Source organism: Sphaeramia orbicularis, chromosome 9, assembly GCF_902148855.1.
Source record: "Sphaeramia orbicularis chromosome 9, fSphaOr1.1, whole genome shotgun sequence".
NCBI classification, from domain to species: domain Eukaryota; kingdom Metazoa; phylum Chordata; class Actinopteri; order Kurtiformes; family Apogonidae; genus Sphaeramia; species Sphaeramia orbicularis.
The window spans coordinates 24123728-24136506 of NC_043965.1; the positions used below are offsets into that span (position 1 = coordinate 24123728).

Here is a 12779-nt window from a genome sequence, read left to right on the forward strand (position 1 = left end):
ACCTCTGCATGAGGTGTACCTGTATAACGGGGTCAATTATTTCACAGCAATGTGGGTATGGAGAGGAAATTGTGTATTGTTATAATTACAAAAAATCTGTTCATTTTATTTTAATTTCTTTTGGTTAATACCTGACATTATACGCCTCTGAGTCAGTACGTGCAACTTTTAATTTGAGTCTGTTCCCCAATGAGCAATTTACAGTGTGACACTGCCCGCTATAACCAGAGTTTTCGTGCCTTTACCTCTTCCCTTTTGTTCCGGATTTCTATGGGAGAGGTAAGCAGCCATGCAGTTCATGAAAGTTTTTGGTTTAGCCTCTGCTGATTTGATTTTTTTGTATGAACTGGCCAGTTTGAAGTGTATGAGGTGCTTATGATGTGCTAGAATACATTTCCGTATCATTTGGTTTGTGCAGGGGCATGTTTTATGGGGGTCGCTGACTGGAGGTCTTTGTTTTATGCCACTTTTGTCAGGTATGTTGTATTTTGTTTTAATAACTTAATGTATTGCCCTTTTCTTCTGGATTTCTATGGGAGAGGGGCATGTTTTACGGGGGTCGCTGACCGGAGGTTTTTGTTTTATGCCATTTTTGTCAGGAGCAAAAGAAACAATAAACGGAGACTGCCTCCAAAGTCGTATGTGCGGGTCTCGTCTTTAAAAACACAGCGCAGAGTCTGACACCACCGGTTACACCTGCTTTGTTAGGTACCAGGAAGTAATGGTACTAATGTAAGGAATGATGTTCAAAGGGATAATGTGGATATTTACATGTGTTTTTCTAGTATTTTTTATGTATACTGTACTTCTTGGATTTATTTATTTATTTATTTTGCTGCTAACAGGTAAGGAACCAAATATGGTAACTTCACTAACCTTGATGTTCTACATAATAATAAAACATTTTGAAAAAGAAAAAAAGTGTTTCTAAAAATCTGGAAAAATTCTACCAGTCCCAAGGTCACCATAGGTTTACTGTTATCTATCCTCCTGAGACCCAGGAAAGTGAAAGTTTTAGCTTTTTTATTTTACATTAAACAGTTGTCTTGATTGGAAACTGCATAATGCAACAGTTTTTTCAGATACATTTTTAAAATTATTTTTTATTTATTTTTAATTTTTTAATGAAATGTCCTTTGCAATGGACAGCATTTTTAAGTAAAACTGTGGAACTTTTGTCCCCTGCAGAGGACAAAAATGCATTGCTAGGTTTCAGGAGGCTATACATTACCTATGAAACATCTAGGTAGACAGACAGAGCTAGAACAGTATAAGTACTATTGTATAAAAATAACTTACTATTAAAGTCAGCTTTTCTAAGGTAGAAGTGAAAAAGGCTAGACATTCAGCCTCACCTTTGCATGCACAATTTTCGTCTGACATTTATGTTGTTCAAATGTCATTTGTAAATTGGATTTATTTGTCTCTAAAGACCTGCACCTTTTTCCTTCAGGTTTACTTTATTTTCAAAATGTATTAGATTTCTTATTCATTGACATTCCCTCTTAAAGTACAACATTCCTTACCTGATCGTGCCGTTTTGATAATAACAGACTGGAATCCTCCATTTAGCGCTGAGGTATCGATGATGACCGAGTCGAATTCACGGTGCGTCTTGCGGTAAACGAACAGAGCTACGATGACAGAGATGACCAGGCACATGATGACGGCGATGACGACGCCGACGTACAGCGCCACATCGTCCGAACTAGTGGCAGCTAAAAGGGGACATAGAGAAAAAATAAGTTTAGAAACAGAGCTATTGTTAAATATACAATAACCCAATCCATCTAAATATGCTTGGAGTGCAAAATAATTATTTTTATGAAACAGCAGCAAAAGGACTAATAGTTTATTAAGTTTTATTTCATACCGAACTTTAATTTATATCCCATATGTCCATCTGTCTAATTTGTGTCCAACACTTTCATTTTCACCTCAGACCACGTTTTAGACACAAAGGACATTCTCTATAAGTTTCATTTCAAATAAAACTTTAAATAGGCCTCCAGCTTGTGTAATATGATAATTTGTCTAGACAGAGGTAGAGAGAAGACAGAGACACCTTTCATTAAAAAAAAAAAAAAAAAAGAGTGGTCCCAACACTTAAAACTTAATAAGGCTGTTAATTATTTTACAAGGGTCCTAACATCCTTTTTCAATCTGGCTGAGACTTTAATGGTGTTTCAGTGGGAACAATAGTACAATTGTCATTCATGATCAGGATTTTAAAGCTCCAGAAGGGACTGAGAAAAATGTACCTGATGGGATGATTCAGATGGTGAAAAAGTGTAGGCCACACTTAAGGATGAAAAAAGAAGAAATGAAAAAAGGATGGGAGAACATAAAGTAAAAGCACAATGAAGGAAATACGGACAATAACAGGATGGAAAAACCAATACGTGGGAAGGAATATGGAAAAGAGGACACAGAAGCAGAGAGGATATAAAATGAAAAGAGGGTAGAGAGGAATAAAAGAAGCATTTGGAAAAAAAGAAGGAACCAGGGATGATAAGAGGAAATTAGTAGGATGGAGGAGAGGAAAGGAGAGAAGAGAAAAGAAGAGAAGAGAAAGCAAATGAGGATAGAAGAAATTAAGAGCAGAGAAACAAGGAAAGAAGAGTAGAAATGAGGAGAGGGTGATAATAAAAAAAAAAAAAAAACAGTAGAAGTGGCGTGGGGGCACATGAAGTCAAAATGCACTTAAACTTCAAAGCCAAACAAACAAACCAACATACTTAACATGAAAGTGCCTGTTAAAGTTTTTAGGAGTCTCTCACTTGTATAATCATGTCCTCTGTAGCTGGTAGGAGGGGATTTGTCTGCAGCTATTAAGGAGAAGACAGAAAAGTATAGGAATGCTCCTTTTTAATCCACCCTTAAAGTTGAGAGGCAGATAACAGGCTTTTAGCTACAAACAGCCGGAGTCATTTGCTAAAGGATTTGCTGTTGTCGCATCAGAACAAGTTCAGAAAGCATGAACTTGATTATGCATGAAAGAACCCTTTGATGAGGCACACAAACATCCCCACTCTCATACAGCTGTGCACTGACAACTATTATACACATACGTATTCACAGAGGAAAGGTCACTCTGGCTGTTAGTTACTCATTTACCACTTGAGGGGGCTATGAACCACTTTCAGAGTCTCTGGGGAGCCGTGTGTGTGAGGATAGTGTGTGTCTGTCATAATTATGTCTGAGATGGTGTTGAATCAAATGTCTGTGGGCACTTTGTCCAAGAAAAGAAAAAAAATAATAATTGGAGGGTTTCTGATCCAACATGATCATATGTGTGTATAAGGATGTTTCACACACAGACCTAAAATATATGTATATGCAAGTACAGGGTGGGGAAGCAAAATTTACAATATTTTGAGGCAGGGATTGAAAGACAGTGTATGACCAATTAGTTTATTGAAAGTCAAGAGAATTTCTTTGCCACAAGAAAATTTACATAATAGAAAATGTTTTTATTCTATGTGTCCTCCTTTCTCAATAACTGCCTTCACACGCTTCCTGAAACTTGCGCAAGTGTTCCTCAAATATTCGGGTGACAACTTCTCCCATTCTTCTTTAATAGTATCTTCCAGACTTTCTCGTAATAGTTTTGCTCATAGTCATTCTCTTCTTTACATTATAAACAGTCTTTATGGGCACTCCAACTATTTTTTTTTTTTTTTTTATAATTCAAGTTTTTATTAGAGTTTTCACTTGGGTCATGACACTCATACAGTGTTGCTCAATAACAACAATAACATTGAGGGCTTCTGTACATACATGAAAAAAAACAAAACAAAACAAAACAAAAAAAACTACAAAGCGTGGAAGATCTTAAAAAAAAAAAAAAATAAATAATAATAATAATAATAAAATAAAAATGATAATTAATTAATTAATTAATTAATTAATTAAATACATGAGGGAAGTAGTTCAACTATCATCCTGCTGACTGTCAGTCACAGTTATGTAAGACCAGAATGACTCCCAAACTGGTGCTGTGGTTTTATCCCTGTTATTGACCTTATGAAGCATACATTCATATGAAGCAGTCTTTATCATCCTATTGACCCATTCTTTAAACTGTGGGGCTTTAGGTATTTTCCAGTGTTTAAGAATAATCCTGACTGCTACTGAGACCCCAACCATAATAACAGAAAATTTTTCATTTGATACATTAGCTATCTGTCCTTTTTCACCCAATAAACACAGCCTTGGACAAAGTGGCACAGTTCTGTCCAACCAGTTATTTAGAGTATGATTTACAACTATCCAGAAACGTCTGATGATTGGACATTCCCACAAACAGTGGATCAGAGTACCATTATCATTTTGACATTTCCAACACATTGAGTTATTCATCAGACCTAATCTATTCCAACTATTTTTGAAATCTCCTTTGGTGTGACGAGTGCATTCGGCAAATCACACACTCCTTGACGTTTGCTTTCCTGATTACTCATATGGGCAAAAGTTTCTGAAAAGGTATGGATAATAGTGTTAGGTATGATTATGACATCAATATATGTTTGGTTTCAAAACAATTGACGTAGTGCCTGCTGAGAAAAAACAACTAAATGTTCATTGTAAATTTTGCTTCCCCACCCTGTAGAAAAGCTTAAAGCACAGCATGAATGAAAAGAAATACGACACAAATGAAAGGAAACAGCTGAAGAAGAAGGGAACTGGAGAAACATAATGAATGCAGATGCTTTCACACAGGTGCACTGCATGGTACAATCAACCAATTAACATCTGATCATGATCCATGGCGTGGAGGAAAATGCTGCAAAAGGCCCAGTTCGTTCTGATGTTGGATCAAGATGAATGAGTCTGAATGAGGGTTTGTTGTTGTGGTGTGAATAACAGGAGCTTCAGTTACAAAGGCTGCTAAATAGGCTAGTGTTTCAAGATGAATACATGCAGTAGGTACTGATCTGAAGAGATGCGGACAAAAAAAATATGTAGCCAGATGATTCATCCTTCACTATAGCCCTTCTCCATGAGGAAAATCTGTTATGTGCAGTGCATTGTTCAGTATTGCAATGGCAATGTCTAGTGATAAACAAACCAAATTGCTACCAAATTGACAATGATTAATCTGATAATCCTTTCACAATGGAAAACAGACTTAACTAAACACACTCATGCCCGGCTTTTGGCGTTCCAGGGTCAACAGACTCTGCAACAGTCATGGTTATTGACTCCAGCTCTCATCGACAATGATTGAAACGTGATATGCAGGTGTAGCTGCTATTTTTCAATCCTCCTCTAGCATGCTATGACATGCACTGTGTCTATAGCTGAACTGGAACATTATTTATTGGTTTTTACGGTCAGGAGCAATGTGCAACAGCGAATTAGTTCTTTTTTGTTCCCTGTTTTCCAGCAAGTTTTTGACATCGAACATGACACAACAACATAAAAATGAATGCAAACTCACCTTCCTAATTGCCTATCTTTATTGGGTTTATCTGTATTTTACAAATCTGGATATACTTGGTGATTATTTGTGCAAAAGCAGTGACTACAGGGTTCAAGTAAAAAAAAAAAAACAACAACTTTGTAATACGTGGCATCCAGTGGCGATTTCTCATAGACTGCAAGGGAAGCCCGGCTTCCCCTAAAATTACGAAAATTAAATGGTTAAATATGTACTGTTGTGTTGACATTTTATTGACTACAAATGTGTTAGAACACGTTCATCTTAAAGATGAGTTTGTTCAAATCAGCTTTATCACAAACCAACGGACGCGATGTTGTTCACTTCTCCTCCATTCCCGTTGTGCTGTTTTCTCCTCCATCTCTGCTCAGTGCATTTGTCCGTAGACTGCGGGCGTCTCTGGGCTTCAATGGGACTGAGTGGAACAGTTTTTTTCATTGCCTCTAAACTGGACGGTAATTGGATAAATGCCTCGATGTTGTCCTGCCCCCGGACGCCGGGCGTCTCTGGGGGTGAATGGAGCTGTGGGTGGAGCTCGGCCGGCCTGGATGCCAGAATCCCACGTGCTGATTGGAGGATCAGTTGAAAGGCTGAATCCCGTTTGATTGACAGCTGTTTTCAGATCTGCTCCTTCACTGACACAGTTCAGTTTAATACCGTCACACATTCTGCTGTGAAATCAGAGAACCCACTACGAAATTACTCGTTCATTTCTTGCACTGTAAATAAAACACACTCATTGTACTTTTTTTGTTTCAATTTAACATAATTTCACTGTTTTCTTGTTTCAGTTCCATAATTTAATCATTTCTTGTTCGAGTTTAATATCGTTTTGTAGATAGTTAAATCAATCATACTGTCGGCTAGGTCGCAGTGAAAGGAGCATCTGTAGTTTAAAAAGGCTGAAGTCTTACACCCACAACACGCTGGGCCAAAGCAATCTAAGCAGAGAGGACACTGGTCCAGTCCCTGGAAAAGACGCCTACTTGGTACGATAAGGTTACTGAGCATTTTCTTAAAAAGGAACAGAGGGACGAATGTATGTTTAAATAACTTGACTTTTTTTTTTTTTTTTTTTTTTTTTTGGATTTAAGCCGACAATGAGCTTCCCCTGTCTGAAAGACGAGCAGCCGCCACTGGTGGCATCCTATTATGACACGTGGGAGGGCACCACAACACCAGCTTAACCCATAAAGACCCAAACAGCCACCGGCAAACAACTATCTACTGATCTAAAATGTTTAATACCTGGTGATTCACTAAGACATACTAATCGATGAACCTCTCCTTAAATATGTTAAATACGCTGGGACCAAATATGTGCAGATCCTGGAGTACAATACATGGAGCTATAGAGAGCTGAAGTCGTGCCCTGTCCGATCTTATTTCAGGAAAAAAAATAGCTTTACGGTCAATAATAAACCATAAAGACCCAAACACCTACTGGTGACCAAAATCATTTACTGATATCAAATGTTAAATACCTGTTGATCCACTAATCTTATCAATACATGTAAATAATTGATGTAAAATGCAGTTTGTCATCTTTTCATGGTCATCAGATATGACCCATTTGGACGTTCAGAGGCTCCGTATCGAATGTGGAAACACTGTCATCTTCTACAACATTGATTCACCAGTAAAACCCATGGAGTTGGATCAATGACAGTGGATGAACGCACTGGGTTTATGTTCAGTTATTGATATCTTCACTGAAAAATTCTGTTTTCTCTGTTTCTGATATAATAACCTTCACCTTTTATTCTGAGCTTTAATGAAGATCTACATAATCTGTAAATTAAATATAGGAAAATACATGATTTTCACTGAAAAGCTGCAAAATAAAGAGGATAATATTATAATAAATGGTGATAAATCACTTAAGAAAGGGCAAATATAGAGGAAAAAAAAAGTAGTTTGGAACTGCCAGATAAGTAGCACTGGGTCTTTAGGGGTTAATTGAATTTTATATTTTTGAGGATATCAATAAGGTAAAAATAGGGTGGGTGGGGTTATCTACCTTTTTGTACATAGTTATTACTTTATTTTCTGTGCTTAGAGATAAGTTCATTCCTTTAATTTAGTTTAGTTTACTGTAGTTTAGTTGCTATTTCCGTAGTGTGAATAGAACTCGCAAAGTAAGAACTTCATTAATGTAACCACAGTGTGTCTGTTCTTGAATTACATTTTAAATCTTCTTAAAAATAAAGGTTAAAGGTTGAGGTTAAGTCACTTTATTATCCTGTAGGGAAATTTGGTCTGTGCATTTACCCATCCTCACACACAAAGCACCTAGCATTAGCATGTTGCACATCAGATGCTATGCATTACATTTTTCTGTAAATTGACTTAGAGTCTGGTTTTGACCAACTCTATATATAAAATGTCAAGAGATAACTTTTTTGTGATCTGGCGCTATATAAATAAAATTTGATTGATTGAGTGATTTAATTGGTTTTCCCCTGTAAGTCGCTTTGGAAAAAGCGTCTGCCAAATGCGTAAACATAAACATTACGAGCTGCGAGCTGCCACTGAAGGCACTCAGGGAGCGACTCCAAATCTCCATCGGTACCTTGGTGAAGGACACTGACAGGAGACTTTTCATATATGTACCTGTTTTCAATGACAGGGGAAACCAGAGGAAACCTGCACGGCATTGTGAAAACAGGTAGAATTAATATAGACAGACTGCAGACCAAAGGGAATCGAACCCACAGCCTTTTATCTCTGAGTCCGAACAAAAATTGAGAGACTATCCTCTGAAAGAATGGTGTCATCCCTCCAGTAAAGTTCACACTTCACATGTAGAATCAGTGCTTCTACTGTATATTAACCCTGTTCTAACCTTGAAACATTATTTTTTCCTTTAATTTGTCACCAGTCTGTATATGAACTCTCATGGTTTAAAGCACATATATCATAGTGAGGAACAGAGCGGCGATGAACATCAGATAACCTCACATCCCACCTTGAAACATTTATGTCACTGTGGGGGAAAACCTGAAAGAGTAAAACCTTCAAAGTTAAAAAAAAAAAAATTAAAAAAGTGCTTGACCTGTTTTGGATTTTTCCATATACAGCAATCAATTTCCACTTAGTTCATGTTAGAAATTGCTGTGAATTCCCTTACACTCAAATGGCGTTGCTTCATAAAGCTGCTCCCTTATCAAGGTCCTTGCACTTGTCAGGAGGGAATGGAGTTGGATAATCCTCTTAAGCATGATCTTAATTATAATCATCATCGTCCTCATCTATTTGGGGAATCTTTATCTTGTTTTACTTTAACTTGAAGGTCTGGAACTTCAGAAAAAAAAAAAAAAAGTTTTTCTTGAGGCTGCCTATCTTTGCCTATTTTCTGGTGATGCTTTGGGAGAAGTTAACTAGGCTATGGCCTGCTGCGTTCTTCATACACGTGTGAGAGTAAGTGTATTTTTTGGAATTGTGTGATACCACTGGGCTTAAAATCCTTTATTCTGTGTCTATCAGTTTAAATCCCATCTCTCTCAGATCTTCGTCTCCCTCTAAAACTCACACGTCCCTCTCCGACCTCCTCTGCCTCCATCTGTTTGATTTGTAGATGAATGAAACAACATGTCCCATTAGAGCTTCTACCTGTCTGAGTAACCTACATAAACTTGCTGGAAACCAATGTTTTTTTTTTTTTTTGTTTTGTTTTTTCTTTACATTTCCGTTTTCGTTCTCTGATTGCATTTCCCTGTTACATGTTAACATCACATTGTCTGACAGCCTGAACATGTCTTTTTTTATTATCAGAGCTTCAGAAACAGTAACAGTAATGCTGGTTTTCAGCTACTTGTAATAAGTTCTTCTGTACAACTGACATATCCCAAAAAAACAAAGCACAGCCAGGATGTTGCTGATGCTACTGAACCGATACTGTGCTGGTAAAGTGGTGAATATGCTATTGAGAATGTCACAACAAAAAGGACTGGTACAATGAAAAGACCAAGTGCGTCTCTGAATTCACAGAATCAATCAATTACTGCTTTTAAAGAGACACAGTAAAAAGACGTTTCTTGCGTGATCTCCCACCGATAGATGATTATTTGGGCTTAATTTGCTGCAATTTCCTATTATGTTGCCAATACTTCTGCTGCTGTTTGACGGCCTTCATCCTTTTTTGCACTGCATGTTAGTCTGCTTCTTGGGTTTTTATTTTATTATGTCCACCTGAAAACCAGAGTACTTTTCAAAATGCTAACTGCCTATTCTTAAATTATGATGTTCTTTTGCTACCTGACAGCCTTGCATAACAGTCAGTCTTTAGTTTGACAAGATGGAGTCTAAAAAAGGCAGTGAACGTGGGTGTGCACTTCTGACCAAGCCCAGATGAATGAATAATGTGTTTGGACCTCTGTGTGTATCTAAGCGTGGCCCGGGGCTGTGCACTGTGAAGCCAGAATGACAAAATCAGCAGTGATAGAATGAGGAAGGCATACAAGCTGACTAAGTACTGATAGGTACATACCTATGCTCATTTCTATGGGCACTCATGCGAAAACTGTCGCTCACGACTGCATGGACGGACAAGCCCCCCCCCCCCCCCCCCCCCCCCCCCCCCCACACACACACACACACAAATATATTAACTTTTAACCACAAGTCAACTATCACCTGTGCTTTTTTCCCTCCCATGTACTTGACAAGCAGTTTCATGTCCAAAGCGCTCACCCGTAAGCTACGCTAAATTGGATTTAGATTAAAAATATGTGCCTTTCAGTGGACACACCAGAAAGGAATTGAATAAACAATAAATCACCTGGGAAGAGAGTGATACACTCAAACATCTGCGAGTGCTATCTGACAGCTCCGGATAGGAGGGAGGATGTTGTGTTCAAAAGGTTAGGAAACACACAACACCATCAATATATACACACAAATATGTGCACATGCTCAAAAAACATGTGAATGAACGAAGAGTACCTGCCCTCTGACGGTCTAAAAAGAATGTGACTGCCCATTAGACTCTAGTCTCTACAACAGCTCAGATGAGATCCTGCCCTCCAGATTTTACTTATCTGATATTTGCATGTGAGTCAAGCGCAAATTATTCAAGTTTTCTTCTTTTAAAAATTATCCATGATGGCTAACAAGATGCAGTTATTTAGTATATATTTTATGAGGTAAGGTTGGCTTGAAGGAAAAATAATTTAAAGTAAGGCAACACTTCCCTACTTTTCATGCTATAAACCAGAGATTTACCGGCATCATTATATAATAATATAGTTTGGAGCAAGGAAAAGCCAAACAATGTTTAATCAGCCAATATTATCTCGTTATCTCTCAAAGTCAGATATTGTTGAATACATTAATGAATCAGGATCATTGAATATCAAATTCAAGTAATCCATCAATAAATCCGGAAGTGTACATCAAACTAATCATAACAATCTCAGCATATGCATTAAAAAAAAAAAAAAATCCTGTAAAGTCAGTAATTCCACTTGTGGAGTCTAATTTCAGCCATCAGAAACTCTGAGTCACATTCAACTGATTGTGATACTTTTTAAAAGCTTCATATTGGCTCAGATTAATGGGCTATTTGATTATTTGGTTTATCTTTAGGAAAGAACTAATCACAGTTTGTCATCATTTAGGATGATAGTGTTACAGGAGCAGCACTGAATAGAGTATATGAATGCAGTTATTGCCAAATGTTTACTGGTTACAGAAACCACATTATTCTGCCAGTGTCCACATGCTAAATTCAGTTATTCTGGAGCGTACACGCAGTATGACAGTGTAAGTGTTAGTGTCGACTGCATCATGTATCTAATGAGCGTCATGTCTAGCACGACTTTGAAATGCAAAAAATTCCTGTGAAGTTGTTTTTTTTTTCAGTCTGTACTAAAGTGTGGGACTTCATCATGAACTTCCACGTCTCAAGACAACTGTCTATCACACACAGTTGATTACACACATGGGTGAGTGGAACAGAAGCTGCGGCTCACCCTCAGTCATCACGGATCGCTGTCTATCGATTGGCTGAGCTTTTTGTCATTCGCAGAGTCTGTCCAATCTGCCACGGAGAGGATTTCGAGAAGGGGGAAACAAGGATAACTCAGCTTAGTTCATCTCTATCTCCTTTGTGATCTGCATCCAAAGCAGAGCTGTGGACAATCACTACTTGAAACTCATTCAACTGCCTTTTTGATCTTGCTTGGCACAAACACGCAAACACCACCCATACTGCTCTCCTGGCACACACATCCGCTCTAAGTAACTGGCAGGGATGAGCAGAAGAGAGAGTGAAAGCGGGAGAGACAAGATGAGCAGTAATTTGTAAATGTGTCCGTGCTTATCTTCTATGTGGAAAAACTTGACAGTTAATGGTGCCAAAAACTGAAGTCACTTTGGAGTCACTGAAGCCAGTAGGTGTATTTATATGATGGCAAACAACTCTTTATGTGAAATCATTGGGTCTCATGCATTGAGAAACAACCCTGTAAACACCATAATTGTAGCTATTTAATCAACAGCCTGAATGCAAGCCTTTCAGGGCAACTGGTTTTAACCAGCAGATAGGGACATTATGACCTCTCTGAGTGTTTTCTGGACATAAAAATGAGTCACAAACTACTGCCAAAAAACAGTCTCTCTCTGCACAAATCTACGGTTCAGTCACCATCCTCCCATCCCTCCAGCTGAGCTGCTCTGTAACTGAGACAAACAGCTCTGTCAGTTTTTTTTTCAAAACACAGTCAGGAGCTAACAAGTGAAGGGGAAAATGCAGCACAAATGGGAAAAATAAAGTAGCACTAATTAGAATTCTGTTCTGTTGCAGATGAAGTTTTTCATCCTATGACAAATGCTCCTACAAGTGAAAATCGTGCTTATAATAATGTACAAAGAGGCAGTAATGATTAAAAGGCAATGAAGTAACATCCACAACTGCTGAATTGAGATCAAAATCCCACAAGAAACATCTTACAATTTTGTTGGTTTGGAGATTCTATTCCCAAACTGAGCAGTGATTAGAAACAGAGCAAAATCGCAGCACCTCTGAATCATTTTTAGTAGTGAATAAAACCCTCTATTCGTCCCTACAGTGCAGTCATCTTGGTCAACAAAACTGTAAAATTTAAAGTTTCATATTTTCCTTTTAAAGCTGCAGGAGCTGAAATCAGTTGGAAAAAGAAACACTAGGATTTGGAGAGACACACCTTCCTTCTGGAGCTCTCCTTTCTGTCCAATTACTAGACTAAACACAAACATAGGTGACCCGACGTCATTTCATTCCACAACTTTTCTGAACCTCAGCGACCACTAAATTACATTAATCACATAATTAACCCCCTACCTCTGAGTAGCCAAA

The 12779-nt window shown here is 37.9% G+C and overlaps 1 protein-coding gene across 1 annotated transcript in view; it reads right to left on the reverse strand.

Moving 5' to 3' along the window:
- LOC115425562 (netrin receptor UNC5C-like) overlaps nucleotides 1-12779 on the reverse strand; it is a 287867-nt gene that overhangs the window by 35318 nt on the left and 239770 nt on the right. Inside the window, exon 9 of the mRNA XM_030143191.1 lies at nucleotides 1527-1718. Coding sequence (XP_029999051.1) covers nucleotides 1527-1718 — 192 coding nt within the window. The remainder of the gene's footprint in view (nucleotides 1-1526; nucleotides 1719-12779) is intronic.